This window comes from Protopterus annectens, chromosome 11.part0, assembly GCF_019279795.1.
Source record: "Protopterus annectens isolate FY-2018-M chromosome 11.part0, PAN1.0, whole genome shotgun sequence".
NCBI classification, from domain to species: Eukaryota; Metazoa; Chordata; order Ceratodontiformes; family Protopteridae; genus Protopterus; species Protopterus annectens.
Window position 1 is genome coordinate 1,371,909,876 of NC_056745.1, and position 18,241 is coordinate 1,371,928,116.

General features: G+C 38.3%; 1 protein-coding gene across 3 annotated transcripts in view; it reads left to right on the plus strand.

The window, feature by feature from the left end:
• Positions 1–16,276, plus strand: part of LRGUK (leucine rich repeats and guanylate kinase domain containing) — a 1,953,320-nt gene extending 1,937,044 nt beyond the window's left edge. For all 3 annotated transcript variants that reach the window (XM_044088664.1, XM_044088665.1, XM_044088666.1), the window contains one exon: positions 15,306–16,276. In XM_044088664.1, the coding sequence (XP_043944599.1) occupies positions 15,306–15,493 (188 nt within the window). In that variant the 3' untranslated portion in view covers positions 15,494–16,276. The remainder of the gene's footprint in view (positions 1–15,305) is intronic.
• Positions 16,277–18,241: the final 1,965 nt, after the last annotated feature.

Consider the following 18,241-nt stretch of genomic DNA (forward strand, 5'->3'; position numbering starts at 1 on the left):
AGGTCAGCTTTACTTGGGTCAGGACAAGGATTATTCTTGGAGCCTGGGTTGAGGAGTGAGTTTATTGACTTCCAGAATTTTGGGGGTTATTGTTATTGGACTGAAGTTTGATATAGTAGGATGTTTTTGTCTTTGGTGATTAGTCGTTTTGCATGGTTATGGAGCTGTTTATATTGGAGCAAGGTATTGGCCAGTTTATTGTTTTGGTAAAGCTTCCATAGTTTGTCTCTGTGGTGCATAATCTGTTTTGTCTCTTTGGATGGCCAAGGAGCAGTTTTAGTTTTTATCCTTTTGTTTCTTAGTGGGGCTAGTGAGTTTAAAGTATCAAGGAAGACAGAGTTGAAGTATTCTATAGCCGTGTCAAGAGGAAGGATGTTTAGAATTTGGTTCGAAAGTATTTGAGAAAGTAGTTTCGGTTGAAGCTACTGAGGTTACGATTTTGAATGTATTGATGCTGGTGTGGGGAGGAACTAGTTGAGCGATGCATGAAGGCTGGGAGGTGGTCGCTAAAGGTATCAGGAATTGTGCCAGAATTGGTTATTTTATTTGGATCTGAGACTAGGATCCAATCTATAGTGGATCCGGGAGGGTTTATTTTGTTAGGTCGAGTGATGGGGAGGATTATTTGAGTGAAGTTATAGAGGTTAATGGATAGGGAGGGAGAGGGGCAATTGATTTTATTCCAGTCAATATTCACATCACCAAGGATATAAGTTTCATAGTTAATTTCAGTAGAGGCCCATAGGAGATTATTTTCGAGTGTAGAATGTTGAGATATTGTTACCAGGTGAGATATACAGGGCAATGATGCATAGAATTTTATGCTTATTTAGTTTTAGAATTCCAGCAGTTAGTTCAGTGTTCTGGAATTGGAATTTGGAGGGGAATTAACATAAGAAGGTTGGAGTAGACTAGGGCAGTGCCTCCACCTTTTCTATTTAGTCGGTCATTTCTAAGACAATGAAATCCTGGGGGCAGAATCTCAGAGTTGGAGATAAAGGGCGTGAGCCAGGTTTCGGAGATGGCTAAGATATCTGGTTGGTTATGGCTTAACCAAGCTTGAAATTGGTTTACTTTGTTGTTTATTTAGACTTTGTGCATTAATTGTAAAAATATTTAGGGTGTTGAGATAGGAGGAACAGAGTAAGGGATGAGTGTTGTTAATAAAGGATGCAGGACCAGGGTTAGGATCACCAGCTTGGACTAGGTTGTTGAAGGAGATATCCTTTAGCCATATTGGTCTGCCAGGCATGAATTTTGGTAGATTGTAGATTGGAGCAGGTGACAATATCTTGACTTTAGAGGAGAAGAGTTTAGGGTGGAATAGGTGCAGAGGGTTGGGCTGAATGAGAGAAGATGAGATAGAAATGGGAGTAAGAGTGAGGGAGAAGGTGGGTTTGTATGGTAGTTGTCTTTGTAGGTGGTATTGGACAAGCATAGGTGGAATATGAGGTAGCATAGTATAAGGGATGTAGGAACAGAAAGCGGAGGCTGGGGGACTGGATGGTGTGATAACTTGAGGAGAGCATGTTGGAGCAAAGAGAGTGTGGTATGAGTGGTTAGGAAAATAGAGATTGCTATGAAGAAGAAAGGGTTTAAAAAGTGATGGAAGTATTTTAGAGATTTAAGGAAAGAGGAGGGGGACTATAATTATTGGGTGGAGTATAGATTACAGAGTTTAAGAAGGATGGCTGTAGGTGGGAGGAGTAAGGAGGGGGAGCTGGTATTAGGTAATTAGGCTGAGAGGGTGGGGTAAGACAGGAATAAAACTAGGAGTACTGGGGGCAGGATAGGGGAGTGGAGTGAGCCCGTAGGGCGAATGGAGGGGAAAGAGCATTAGAGGTGAGTATGGCAGAAAACGTATCAGCAAGAGCAGTTTAAAGGCTGTAGTTGGAAGGTATGAGCTAAATATTTGCAGCCAGAAAATGAAGGCTGCCTTTACAGAGAGTGGTATAGCAGGGGGGAGAAGATATTTACAGTCTAAAGATATTAACTCATAACCAACTGTTTGTGAAAAAATAAAACTTGTTGGGATTATAAAGAATATCTAGGATTTATATTGGTAGATGCTGCCACATAATGGTAGAAGGAGATAGCAAACAGCAGGGATAGTTGGGCCAGTCTTTGGTTTAAATGTATTCTAGGGTAGTGATAACAGGATGGGAAGAGGGCAAATGGTCTGCGGTAGGCTGCTAGAACGCACACACAGGAGGGCAGATTAACTCTATAGATAGCACATCAAGTCTACATTTAATTAGTGTTAAGCAACATACATTTACACAATTTTGTTGGGGGGTCTTCTCAGTAGTATCTTTTTAAGTACTAGGCAAGCTGGCCAATTCAGGGTGTCTTCAGGTGATGGCCGGTGGTATTCCTTTTGTGTTTAAAGCAGGGAGGGAGCACCTGGGATGGATTACTGTAGAGGAGAGGGAGATAACATTGAGTTAGTTAATATTGCAGATGTAGAGGAGAAAGGTAGAAGTTAAGAGATGTTTAGAGAAGAAGGGAGGGTGTAACAAAGCACAGTAGTAGAGAGAGGCCATGTTTAGATGAGGCTGGAGCAAGTATGTAGAGGAATATTAGGTTTAGGGGATTAACAATGGAAAGCAGCAGACATTATGCTATGAACAATACAAGTTTGGCAATGTAGACTCCATTAAATAGAACAAAACATTCATTCAGCAGTTCAGCATGCTATCAGTGACCCTAGTCCATTTGAGAGGACAGGGTTATACAGCAGTAAAGCCAAATATAAGCAGCAGAAAGCAAGGGGTAAATGATAAAGTAATACTATAAAATCTCTAAACAGTACAATATATAGTGCTCAGCACGACTAACACAGTAAACTACGATATGTTCATGCTGTGCAATAACCTGTGCTGAACAATTTTGAGAACAATATAAAAGCCATGTGGTGCCCTTATAGAGACAAACGGAAAAGAAAAATAGCTGCTAAGGCAGAAATTAAGCTAAAGGCTCTAGTAGGACCATTGATCCAGCTTGAAAGAGAAATAAAGGCTTTCAACAATATATGTTCATTGGCGTCCTTTTAACAGGACATCTGGAGAGCAGACTAGGCCAGCGAAGTGCAACAGTCGAGCCCTGTATACTCAGATTAAAGTAATGCAGCTGGCGACAACATAAAAAGAGACCCACTCGTCCCAAAAAGCAGCTTACAGCTGCTAAGCCGGTAAATAACCTAAGCAAAGGGCAAGTGACACAGTACAAAGCAATCAGCCAAACAGTACAGTATATAGGGCAAAAAGGTCCCCAAAACCTTGTAGAAGCTGTGCTGAGCCCTTACAGTTACAAATGGAAATAAAAATGGCTGCTAAACCTGATTTTAAGCGGAAGGCTTGAAGGGGGATTGTTATTCCACCTTAAGAGGCTATCTGGCATTCAGTGATGCACTTTGGTTGGCGTCCTTTTAACAAGACATCATAACACCAGGTTTCTGGTCATGACAAGCCAGCAGTATTCAATCAAGTACCCATACAAAATGAATGCAGCATTAGTCAGTGTAGAAAAGAGCCCCACTTGTCCCAAAAGCAACTTGCAGAGGTCAAAAACACATGTAGGTCACAGATAAATGAATCTGTCAGCACGAGGCCAACAATAACCTTACAACACAGTTACAAACATTGCATTGGAGTGATAGCCATCAGCACAAGGCCATTTATAACCCTAAAACACAGTTACAAGTAAAAACGCGGAGTTTAGCACAATGGTTGCTTAGACTATACTACATTACTGTCATGTAGTAAGCTGCACACATACTCCCTTGCCCTATACTGTTGTCATTGTCCCATTATGTGCATGTGTGTGGTTTAGCACATGACATTTGCCTTCCATTGTGGTGTGATCGGCTAACAACTGCATCAGTATAGACTTGATGCAGATTGGCAGGTGTTTGAATCCAGCATCAGATCTAAAATTTTGAAGATTAGCATTTGTCATTACATTTTACACTGTTAACTTATGGAAACATATTTTAATCCCAGGCAGTACCCTGCTTGGTTCTTTATATGTTTCACAATCATCACAAGCCTCCTCATATCTTACAAGCTATAACTGCAAGTCTTCAGGTCAACTTATGGATTTTTATTGTGACAATATGCAGCAGTGTGCACAATTTACATTTTGTGAAATATTTTCTGGTTGATATGTATGTTTTCATGTAGTTACTGCAGTGATCAGTGATGTCACAGAAACAGATATATTTGCCTGAGGGATACACCTGTTCAGAAAGGCCTTGGATGCAGATATATCTATAAATCTATACTTTTTATTTGTGTAAAGCTTGGCATGCAGCACCACAGGCCACTGCTAATTCCCTGTCAGAGTATAACACCTCAATAAATAAATACACATGCATTAATGCTTTGCCATTACTGCTTATATTCATTGTACATGTTTTAGTGGCTTGTTGTACTCGGTATGTAATGACGTTAATGTGATTGTATCTAAACATTACAATATAATTACATTATCTCCATTATGTTTGCACAACACATTAGACCTGATTATGTATAGTGTTGAACATTTGCAAACATAAATTAGTTCCTGGGTGTTAAGTAGCATCCTTTCATATGTTTGACATGTTATATGTTTTTATTGACATTTAACATGATATTCACAGTGGCACACCAGCTAGTGAAGAATTGTATGAAATGTTCATGAGATAAACAGTTAGGAATACTTGCTTCTCGGTCCACTGTTTGAAACCTGCGGTTAACATCCATCAGTGACAAAGTCAATACAACATAGTGTGAAACACACTACATTACCCTTAACTAAAAGGATATACATTGCTGGAATGTTTGCTTGTCAGTACACATTCCTTTTCACAGAAATATGTGCTTCACACCATGTAATCTGCAACACATTGAAGATGTCAGCCTGTCAAATATGAACTATCTCATAGTAGTAATCAAAATTCTCCTGTGGTGCTGTGATTCATACAGTGTGCTCGAGCTTGTGTAAATAGCAGAGAATAAAGTGTGTATGTCTGTGTCTCTCTCGCTCTAGTGCTAGTTAGTAATGTCTTCACCCATAGATGTCATGTATACACTTCCATTCAGGAGAAACAGACTGGTAGAGGGCTCTTCCATCAATTACTTCCCCTTTTAACTTTAGCATGTGATCTGAAACAATGACGATGTCATCCTTTTCAAATGTGCACTGTCTCACCATTGTAATCAGACTTTTCTGTGATGCTTGCAACTGATACTGTGTACTGTAGATTGTATACTAGATATGTAGCTGTTCGAATACAGCAGTGACTAAATAGCATTATTGTGTTTGCCAGTAGTGCTAGGTTGGAATGGCTTCACACAAACATCCAATGCAGATGCACAGTTCCAATCATAAGAAATGTTTAAGCTGGGAGAGGGATCTCCCATAACTTTTTTTTCAGTTTTAGCCAAGACATTCTCTGAAACATACTGACAAAGTCATCCATTCAAATGTGCACTGTTTCACCATCACAGCTTATCTAAACAGTCTTTTGTTGGCTTATGATTGACTGTCCAGTTGCCTGGTAAGAGATTATTTATTTTAATTTATATTTTAATGTTTTCCACTGTTTTTCGCTGTTTGTGGGAAGAAAGGGATAGCTTGTAGACAAGATTTACTTTGATTCATATGTTATGTTAACTCTAATTTTCACTGTTTGTTGTTAGAAAGGGATAGATTTTAGGCAGGCAAACTGTAGCCATCCCAAGGGGCCTAGTCAGCTATAAATTCACCATAGAGAGGACAATCCAGAGCTTATCAGAAGGAATCCTGTGCTAGTTTGTAATTTATTGATCTTTACTGTTAAAAAGAGATAGGAGCCGCGGTAGTACGGCGGTAGTGTTGTTACCTCACAGCAAGAGGTTCTCCCGTTCGATTCTCGGCTTGGCTTGGGAGTGCCTTCTGTGTGGAGTCTGCATGTCCTCCCCGTGGTTGGGTAGCGTTTGAAAGACATGCGTGCGTAAATGGGCGTGCCTTCGTTGAAGTTTGGGCGTTGAGCTGGCACCTCGGTGTTTCGTAAAAAATCTATTGCCAATCATTAGACCGGAGTTCCGCTGTGGCGACCCCTTACCAGGAAAAAGCCGAAAGACAAACAACAACTGTTAAAAAGAGATGCAACAGTGAGCAGAAGCTATAGCTCACATTTGTGAGTGATGTAAAAGAATTGTAGCTTTTGTGCAACTTTCATAACTGGTACAGTCAGAGCAACAACTTTATTCTACTTAATTTAATATTTAGTTTTATATACTTTGTGAGATTTTTTTCTTACAGAAGTTGATTTAAACTCTCTGTGAATTCTGTGGTAACTGACTTTGATTACTCCTTTGTTTTAGAATTCTTTTATTTGCAGCTAAAAATGGATTCCTTAAATGAGTATGCCATTAATGATTTGCTAAAGCACAAGTACCTTGTACAGTGTGCTAAATCAAATGCTAAGTATATTTAAAGGTAACACCTGAAAACACTGGTGATCTGTGTTCCTCATGTCAAAAGATGAAAGATTTGCTTAGCATTATTAGTAGTAGTAAATCTAGACTTACTGATGATGACTGCATTTGTGCAATTGGCACAGCTTGGAGAACTGTTGTTACATATATTATTGACTGGAATGATAACATAAATAATGTTAGGCAAAGAACATAGAACACAATTAGGAAAGGAAGTGTTTTGTCAGAAAAGATCATTCAGCCCCTATTAAACAAGATAATACAACTGTGTAATTCTGAAGGCAAGTATTCAGCAGTCTGAGGATTCAGAGCATATAGAAGAAATAAAAAAAGAAAGGACAAACTTCACAACAAATAACGAAGAAAAAGAAACTGATTAATGTCTATACAGCAATATATGCATACTAAAAAGATACTGTTTTTTGTGTAACATACAGATTTACCAGGTATGATAACATTTTCATACCAGAAATCCTTCAGTCTGCAGAAAGAGGCATCATATTTAAAAAGAGAATATAGAAAAAGGAGGCAGGGCACAGGCGAAAAAGAAAAAAAATCAAAATTGTATGTAGAAGGATTGAAGAACATTACTGTAAGAAAAAAAGAGGAGAAAGACAGAAGTTGACATGGCACAAGCTGTGAATGTACAAAGCCAGCTGGATGAGAACTGTATATTTGCAAATGTAATAAGCAATTAAATTAGCGGGATTAATAAGACTAATGGTGTTGAAAATTATTCCATTGTAACAATTGATAGAGCAGATATGCTTGAATTGGGGGTTGAAGATTTGTAATTGGAGAGTCAGTTATTAAAGGAACTAAATCTTAACATTAACAGAGAAGACAATGAACTTTGAAAAGCGTTATGCTTGCCAGAGCAAAAACAGGATGTGAGAAAGGCCTTAGAATGCCTTAACGTTAGGAAGTATGGATATGTTTTTATTCATGTTGGCACCAATGATCTCACCCACAAGGACTCTCTGACTGTTAGTAGGGAACTTACAGCCTTCTTAAATAGCACAGCTTGTACAGGTGTTAGAGCATATTTTTCACAAATCACATATAGAAAGGAGAGTTCGGTCACTGTAAATGAAAAGATTTTTGGGTAAATACCTACATAAAACATGTCCTGTTTAAAAAAAATGAAAATGTATAGAGCATCCAAGCCTAATTGTGGGTACAGATGTCCTTAGACAGGATGGCTTGCACTTGTCGAGATCAGGAAGATAATTTTTGCAACAGATATTTTAGAATATTTGACAAACACAAGGCAGGATTTTTGCCAGTCTGAACATTTAACATTTCACAGATAGCAACATTTGATGCATTTCTGATAGTTGTTAATGCTAGAAGCATTATTATTAAAGCTTTTTTTTATTGGAAATTTTGCTACATTCCCACAAGACTGATGTCGTTATTGTTTGTGAAACATGGTTAAAGAACAATGACCAGAAACTAGTTCTATCATGGTATAAATGTTTTTACTTTGACATTCTAACAAAAAATCAGGTGGAGGTGTCATGATAGGAATAAAGATTGTTACGGGGCATGTGATTATTACATGTTCAGTGATAACACCAATACTGTAGATTGTGTAACTGACAAGAAATACAACCTTGGAACAATTGTTGGAGTGTATAGGCCACTGAAGTCAAGTGTTGATGATCTAGAGGAATTTATACATTTCTTGCATCAAACACAGAAGAGAAGAAGAATAATAGTGGCTGGGGACTTCAATTTGCCAGAAAACAGACTGGAATAATATTGATTCAACAGCATTAGTAAGGAAATTATTTACATTTGCAGTGTATGTTCAGGAACAACAATAGCTTCAAATTATAAAAAAAGCCTACTGTGGAATGGAACATACTAGACATTGTTTGTGCTCCTAAAGAAATTACTGTTATTTCATGTCAAGTTTTACCACCATTGATGTGCATTGATCATGAGGTTGTAATGGTAAATTTGTAGCCAGATGTTTGAAAGCAAAACTGTCACTATGCAAAACTAATTGGAGTGATGTGTTCAATGGAAAAACTGCAGAAGGAATGTGGAAAGGTTTGAAAGAGAAACTGAATTCAAAAGAATTAAAAAAAATGTTTAACATCAGGATCTAGGCACACAAACTTCAGGAGAATATTTTTCCGTAAGAGCAAGATCCTTGATTAAGATGAGAGACAAAAGTATAACAAAATGGAAAAGAGATTGAACTACAACTTTGAAATCTAAAATAAACAAGCTGTACTAACAAATTAAACATAGTATGAGACAACTATCTTCTACAAAACAGATTACTAGCCAATTGTCAACATGGTTTCAGACCTTCCCACAGCACTACAACTGCCCTCCTCTCTTTCACAGACACCATAAATAACAACAAAAACAATAATCTTTTTTCCTCTGCTCTATTTCTTGACTTGTCAAAAGCTTTCGACATGGTTAACCATAACATACTTCTTGATAAACTAAATCAATACTCTCTTGGCTCACAAGCACTTCAATGGTTTCGGAGCTATCTCCAAAACAGGCAACAAGCAGTGCTATGGGAAAACAACCTTTCTTCCTTACTACCAGTAAACACTGGAGTTCCTCAAGGCTCTATTTTAGGTCCCCTTCTTTTTTCTTTATTTATAAATGACCTACACGTGAATATACCCCAAGCCATCTGCATTCAGTATGCTGATGACTCAACTTTAATCTGTTCTGCTAATAATGTGTCCTCCCTCCAGTCCCTCACCCAAACAGTCTTCCACGATGTAGAAAAATGGTTTATGGAACACTCCCTTCTTCTTAATGCCAAAAAAACAAAACTGCTTCTCTTCACTCCGACTCACAAATCTTCCACACCTTTCTTTACCATCTCCTCTAATAATGCTACCTGTATTAACCCAGACATGACCACTCGCCTACTAGGTGTAACTATTGATAACCGTCTTAATTTTGATGACCATATTAACAACACCATTAAATCAGTTAACAAAAAAATAGGTACTCTCTACAGAATTAAACCCTTTCTTACCCCAGCAGCTAGAAAGACCATTGCCCAGACCCACCTGATCTCTACCCTTTTCTATGCCACTGCTATATATACTAACTTATCAAAGAATAACTTGACCAAACTCTCTACCTGTTATAATAGTATATCTAGATTCATTTCTGCTACTCCCTTTAGAACTCACCATTGTCTCAACCTCATGCAACTCGATTGGTTAGAACTAAATAACCACTTACTCTATCAGCAACTACTTATCGTTCATAAGTCTCTTCACTACCCAGAAGCTACCCCAAGCCTTACAAAACTTATCTCACCTTATAAGAACCTAGCTACTCTACGCTGTGCTAATAAACTTCTAGTAGCCTCTACTAAATCATACAATAAAGCTGGTGACTCATTATTTGCAAACTCTGTTGGGAAAATCTGGAATCAACTCCCTCAAGAAATAACTAACCTAGACTCCACACCCCTATTCAAAAAACACATCAAAGAATATCTTAAAACTCAGTGGCTATGTCCTTGTACTAAACCAGACTGAAATTACTTCTCCCTTACTACTCCCTCCCCTCACTATCCCCTAACTGTCCCTCTAAATAATATAACTAATTGATGCCATCTACTTCTTTTATATTCTTTTTAAACAATTTGTTTTATTTTCCTTCTGCATGTTTGACCATCTTGTTATTTTCTTATAAGTTTTTATTATTCTAACTTTAGTATGCTGCATTCCTGACATTTGTATTGTTAACCAGCTGTTTTTGGTTAACTTGCCTTGTGTCTGCTAGTTGTTTTTTTTTTTTGTTAATTCTGACACAAGCCTACCATTGTATTTTTTGTAGTTTGATTTGTTTTTTGCTGAAATGTTTTCTTACTTCATGTAATTGGAGCTTTTCTCCCCGGGCCTCTACTGAAAACGGATATATGTCCAGCTAGACTAGCCCGGTCAACAAATGTAAAATAAAAAAATAAATAAATAAAATAAATAAATAAATAAATATTAATGCTTTATTTGCCAAATCATTGTTTATTGCCTGTACTGGAGCTTTTCTCCCCGGGCCTCTACTGAAAACGGATACATGTCCAGCTAGACTAGCCCGGTCAACAAATGTAAAATAAAAAATAAAATAAAAGATCAAGAAAATGTATATAAAAATATTGAGCATAAAAGAAAACCATTTTATAGATACATTACAAATTGATAAACTGTGTGTAGAGTCTAAAATTTATTCTCAGACTAAACAGATTATAAATATATTTAAAAGTCTTATGCAAAGCAGTTTGGCTGCACAAAGGGGGTGATAACTTTTTCTAGTGACATGCAGGTAACTTCAAATACCGAAATCAATTTAGATTATATTGAAAAAGAACTACACAAACTGGATCCAAACAAAGCACAAGAAGGAGGCAAAATTAGTAATAATGACCTGAGAATCGCCATGAACTTACAGTACCATTATAACTTTTGTTTACTAGGTTGTACAAATATAGGGAGATTCCTCAAGACTGGAGACATGCACTTGTTAAACATGTTTTTAAGGGAAGGGGGGTAGTACAGACCCACACGATTACTTTCATGTTGTGGAAAATAATGGAGAAAGTTATACTGAATAAATTATTGTCAGAATTGGAAAGGCTGGGACTTGAAACCATATGTCAGCATACACATGTTGAAAACACTTCTATGGCCACCTGAAACAGTGTTCTATGACACAACAATGAATAGAACATGCTGGAGGGATAGATTCCCTTCGCAGAGACTTCCCTTACTATGGAACAGGGTCCCGATCTACATAAGACAGAGCCCCTCACTATCACTCTTTAAGAGGAACCTTGATGAGTGGATGGGTAACAAAGTTCACACCGGGGATCACACCAACAGCACTACTAGATATGGGCCAAGGGTACTAGCTGCTAGTACAAGGGTCTAGGGAACTACTAAAGGGGTGGTGAATACCGCACAACGTGGCTGGGCTAATATATGCCTTTGGGCAGATAGCCCAGTACCAACCTATGAACCTATAATAACAGATGTGAATGAAAATGTGTGACAGGGTATACACAAAAGACTGATCAATAAATTAGAACAACTAGGTATCAATGTACTCTTGATAAGTTAGATAGCTGCATGGCTTACAAATAGGATGTGGCAAGTATCATACTGCAAGTGGACAGGTGAAATTCGAGGTTACAGTCAGGGAGTCCCACAGGGCGCTGTCCTAGGCCCATACTTGTTTAGATACTTTCAGCTCTTTTTCATCTAAGGTGTTCTACATTTCTATATTCAGAATACTTGAAAATGGGTAAACTGGTTAGATATAGGGCATGCCTGCAAAAGAACTTGACTAAACTGGCCAAATGAGCACAGGAGAATAATATGCTGATAAATAGATCAAAAACCAAGCATATGAGATTTTGGAGACATAAATTGAAAGATGCACATTTAAATCAGAACATGGTGATTGAAACTGTAAATTTAAGGACCTGGGTATATGGGTAGATCTAGCTTTGATTTTTTTTCTAATCATATCAACCAATTGGTTAATGATAGCTATAGAACTATAGGTTGTACAAAAAGATTTATGAAGTCTATGAAATCAGAAGTGATGAAGTCATTGTTTGTTACTTGCATTAGACTTAAACTTGAGTATGGAATAACAATATGTACACTGAATATAAAAAAAGTGTACACACCCCTGTTAAAATGAAAGATTTTTGTGTTATAAAAAAATCAGACCACAATAAATCATTTCAGAACTTTTCCCACCTTTAATGTGACCTTTAACCTGTACAATTCAATTGAAAAGCAAACAAATCTGTTAGGGGAAAAAATAAAAAACGTACAATAAGCTGGTTGCATAAGTGTGTACACCCTTAAACTAATACTTTGTTGAAGCACCTTTTGATTTAATTACAGCATTCAGTCTTCTTGGGTACACACCTGCCATCAATTAAAGGGACTCTGATTAACCCCAAATAAAGTTCAGCTGTCCTAGTATGATTTTCCTGGCATTTACTCAGTTGCCTGCTACAGTAAAAGCCATGGTTTGCAGAGAGCTTACTTACAAAGCATCAAAGGGATCTCATTGTTAAAAGGTATCAGTCAGGAGACGCGTACAAAAAAATTCACTCAGGAGAAGTATTTACATGGGGAGAGGGCTTCATAATTTTATTTTAGTTTTAGCCAAGACATGTTCTCTGCAAATAACTGATATAATTTCAAATGTGTATTATCTCACCCTTATAATCAAATTTTGCCACAGTTTTGTCAGGATCAACTCTGTCTGCTGGTAGGTTTGCATCTTTACTAATAAATTGTCTAGGATGCCTTCTCATGGCCACACAGTGTGCCCTTTCAATTAACAATTCTTGCTGCAGAATACCAGTCCAGTGCATATTTGTGCCTCCACAAAATTAATACAGTCTGTTTCTTCTACTTTCTCTGGTATGACAGGGAATCTCTGATTTTTCCTGGGTGCTTTGTCCTCTCATTCTACCATTTTCTGAAACATCTTCTCTTGCGTAGTCTCTTATTCTGCCAACCTTCTCTTCATTTCAGTCTGATTTTTTGCATTTGTATCAGCACATCTGAATATCTGTGCTTTTTCCATTTTTTTAGCCTTTTTTATTTGAGTTGATATACTCCTTCAGCACTTTGTGTGTTTTAATCAGCTCTGAGCACATTTTACTTACGTTTTCCTCTCAATTACTGGAAGCAATGTTTTGCTCTAAAGCTGGAGCTTGAACTGTTTTTTTGCTAAACAGCTGCGGGATTCTTCCCAGTCAGTGTTTTCTCTTCACTGTTTCTTGTTGATTTTCTTTCAGGCTGTCTTAGTTTCCTCTTTGCAGGCATCCAGGCAGTGTACTTACTAGTCAGTAACCGAGTTGGCAAGATAGATTTCTGTTCCAACAACTCCTCTATCTGTGGAATAGACTTCCTCTCCATGTCAAGCAGAGTACCTCACTAGGCCTCTTTTAAGAGGAACTTGGACGACTGGATGGGAAAATATACCCCTGGGATCCCACCTGTGTCCCTGCTGGACAGGGAAAACAGGTGCTGACTTTGTGGGAACATGGGTGAAATTCTTGGCTAAGCTTATAAGGGCCTCTGGGGCAATAGCTTAGTATCCTCCTATGAACCTATGTTAATTTTACATTTTATTTTTTGCACTTGTGAAGGGTGGCCACGGTGGTGCAGCGGTAAGCATTGCTGCCTCACAGCAAGAGGTTCTCTGGTTCGATTCTCGGCTGGGGTGCCTTCTGTGCGGAGTCTGCATGTCCTCCCTGTGGTCGCATGGGTTTCCTCCCACATCCCAAAGACATGCAGTAGGTGGATTGGATACTCTAAATTGGCCCTAGGTATGTGTGTGCCTTCTGTGGAAGGTTGGGTGCCGGGGTGGCAACTCGACACAGTAAAATTCCACTGCCAGTCATAAGCAGACAGGTGATCCGCTGTGGCGACCCCTAACCGGGAAAAGCCGAAAGAAGAAGAAGGTGTTTTGCACTTATGAATACTACAGTATTCTCATTCCGTATTTTTCTATCCTTTGACCAAATCCCATATTATCCCTTTTTCTAAAGTCAGACCCATTCATCTTGCTTATAACAGTTAAGTTATTAAGCTGTTTTGTTTTCTCATACCCTTTCATCTGCACTGGTGATTAAGGAATCTCCATCAGCTTTTGTCCCTTCTTAGACCAGCCTGATAGCACTAGGTATTTTGAAGCAGTTTAACAACTGCCTCATGCTTACTGAAAACTCTTTATTGCTACCTCACAATGATTCAGTATGTGAGAAATGTAAATATTTACTGAACATAGGAGACCATTTTCACACCTCAAAACACATTTCATTTGCACAACACACATAAGCATGCATGTGCGCGCGTGCACACACAAAGAACCTCCACTAAACCAAGTTATACTGCGATTGTTGTTATGCAACTGTATTTTAAAGCTTGGATCATGAGTCCACAAGTCAGGCCTCGTTTGGCACCTCAGTGTTTCAGGAATTATTGTTGTAATCCTTTGCTTTTGGGCCTTTTCCTAGATCTAGCCTCTTTGATAATTTATTTTTCATGGTTTTGCAGTCTTCCCAAAAGTGACTGCAGAAAGCATCTGACATCAGATACATGTACTCACCATATTGCTTAATTGGCGAGGAAGCCTTCTACAGAGAGTGCATATGAATCATCTGGCATTCCCTTTATCTAGATTGCCTTTCCATCCTTTGTCGTGTTTTTTTTTTCTTGTGCTGTGAAAGTATTGTACATTTAGTGCATATGGGTCAACCTGGGTAAGTGCAAGGGATGAACACACCCTTCTAGCCCAGCATTATGAAGCTTGCTAGGAGGAAAGCTGCATTGCTCCCAAACATAAGAATCACAGAAAATTCAGAAGTGTGCCTAGCTGACAATATCTGAAGGGGACATTCTAACAGTTGCCCACTGAAGAAAGCAGCTCAGATTAGCTGATATGACGACTAAGTATTTACTATATTCCAATGACTTTATGAAAAAGGAAAAATACTGCAGTCACTTACGGAGCAGCAAGTTTGTTATAGTGTGAGGGGCTGAGCATACTTGTGTATGAGATATGGAGTGGAAAAGTGTTTCACTGTATGCTAGGGGTTTGGTCTGTGAGAATAGAGAGGTAAATTGCTTAAGGACTGTGAATTGGTTATCATCCAAATTCTGGAATAACTAGTTATGAGTGCCTTCAACTTTGGTCTGACCTTTACAGTTCTGGAAATTTTCAGACCTTTGATAACATTGTTTTATATATATAGTTTTTTTTATTTTAAAAAGCCTGTTTTCCTTCTAAGAAGGTATTTCTTTCTGTTTATATATTCAGATGAACAGAATTCAAGCAGTACTCCAGGAACACCACGACCCATCTCTGAAGGTGCTCTTGGGGAAAAAACAGAAATCAACATCAGTCTTGCTTCTCCTAGAGTAACCACTCTTCCACCTCGGCCTGGTACCAACACAAAACCCATTCTCCCTCCTATTCCATCTGGGCGAAAGATGGCTGATGTATGACATGTAGAATGGACCTAAAACCAAACATTTAATTCATGTATCACTAAACTGCAATGGATCATAGGTTATTTTTAATTTAGATACATAGTCCTGTTCATTCAACTTTGCAATCAGTGTTGCATGCCTGTAACACAGCATGTCATGAAAATTCTGCTATTAAGTGTGACTAACATCAGACAAAAATACATGTTATTCTAGACAATATTTAAGAGGACTGCAAACAATGAGTGCCTTACAATGTTGTTACCTATGACTTGAGATTACAATATAACAAGGGAAGTTATATATGCATATGTCATTTCTGGGATGAGCCAGTTATCCGTCAGCCACTCACAGAATGTCATTATCTATTCACTGTATTTTTAGAATAAGATTATCAAATGTACATTTTGACACTCAGGATTGACAGTTTTATTTGTTGTATTAAAGTTTCTGTGACATAATGTATAGAAATCTCCTGTTGTAAAACAATTAGAAAATTATGTTTAAGATAATTCTGTTTTATCTTAAAGTAATGATATGGATAGACTTGGTGTGACTTACTTTAAAAACTTCATACCTTTTTCAAGTAGTTTTGGAAGTAGATATAAACAGCTGAAAGCGAGACAAAATGCCCATATGCAGTAAGGGGATTGCTGCTTCTCCCCTGCTGTATATGCAAAAAAAAAAGAAAAAATCATCTATTGTTAACACAAAAGTAGTATATGGCAGGGTTTACTACTGGCTACCTTAGTAAGGTACACTGGGCTTTTAATATTAAAGATCTATGTTACATTAATGCCACAACCTAGTCTTGTTTATGTATGCACATTTCCCTCTGATTTTGTACTAGTAATCTACAACAAATGATTGCAGCAAGGAAGATTTTTACATTAAAACTGTACATCAGAAGAAAAAACGGATAACTATACATTTTAAGATGGATTGTGTCTGTATACTGCAAAAGGAAATGTTTGAGCAATGGCCAAAAACTGAGCAGTTTTTATGACAAAGTAAGGCCTTTAAACTTGACTTTCTTAACTGTCAGTTTTTCTTGGGAGACCTAGATCTGTTTAAATATAGGACTCCTGGAAATATTCTGCTTGAATCAAACATTTGATGCTGGAGTGTGTTTACTGTAGTGCGAAATAACAATAGTGCAAGTCGTGTTTCCTTTTTCTCCAAGGTTCATATGACTGTGGATTTAGTATATTAATAAGGAGGCGAAGTCTTCTTCATGGGAGTATGACGGGGGGGGTTGTTCAACTGTAAAAAATGTTTTAGTGATTTTCCTCAGACATGCAGTATATAGGCATTTCAGGAAATGTCTTGGGTGTACTCCTAGTAGATGTGTTGTTCTTCATTACTTTGTAGAACAGCTTAAAGGAAGTGAACTGACTGACACAGATGGTCGACTTACGCAACTCATTAAAAAAGAAATCCAGTTCTATGAGTTGATACATTTGGCATGGTGTGCATATGTGAAGTCAAAGTATTATTAACATGTATAGATGAGGCACAGATAAGAGAAGCAGAAAGAGTTATATAGTTTTTTGGGGGAGGGGAAAATGAAATGTACTTTTTTGGTACAGACCTCAACCAATACAGCATGTTTTAAAGTGAAATAAGGTAAATGTGTCATGTTGCATAGAGGTTGGAAAAAAGCTAAGTGCACTAGCCCATGCTGTAATCGAAATTCTTCAGTGTGAAAGCCAAGGCAGCTCTCCATGACTCCTCAGTTTTTCAGTTGGGTGGAGTGTTGCAGAGCAGAAGGGTCATTTATACTATGCCATGTTCTAGTCAGTTGCACCATGCAGTTTGACATAAGGATGCTACACAATGTCATGAGGTGAAAGTTATGTCTGTGGTGTGACTGTAATGAATTATTCAGTTACACCACTGACAATTTAAAACACACAACAGAGCAATATAGGCTAAGTACAGTAAATATCCTCAGCTACGCGATGGCATAGAGGGTAATGGCCCACCTGCCCGAAGTTTGACTAGCCACTTAATGACTCAGGCTAAGAGGATGGACATGTCCGTCTTCGGGGGGGGGGGCATGCTAATCAGAAAGCTCACTGAGCCATGATACATGGCAGATCTTATGGGACAAACACCAGGGTGGGCTAAGAAGTGGACTGCCCCTCAGGGTACTCCTTATTGTCTGCCCAGATGAACACCCGACAGCAGCACCCTGGAAAGGGTGATAGAGCCACAGACAGCTGACCACCATCTCATACAAGATGGCCCCTAGTGCCGTGTCCTGTATTACCCATTAAAATCCTTCGCTCCACAGGTGTGTTACTAAATCAGCACTAGACGGTCAACTCCCTGAGAAGTCAGGGAGTCCACCCATTGTTAGGGTCCTGTCAGAGACATGTAGAAGTAACAACTGAGGGATGCAAGGGTTGTGAGGGAATGGCAAGCAAAGTTACAACTGCAAAACTTACTGGAGTCCAAGGAAGAGAGAAAAATTATTTACAAAGACACTCTGATTTCAGATAGATTTTCATATATAGGTGGTACCTGATGGACCTGCTGAATGAGACTTCAGTCTCACATGCCCATATCAAGGAAGCTAGTTATTTCCAGAAGAAAGATGCCTTCTAAAATATTCAGAGAGTTGTGTCCATGTTATTAACCTATTTTGTTGACCAGCTCTCAATATTAAGTCAGAAACTGCTGATGTGAGCCACTCTCATGGCATAGTGGGATAAAACCTTGACTATGGCCCAGTCGACCTAAGTTCGATTAGTGGCTAAGATG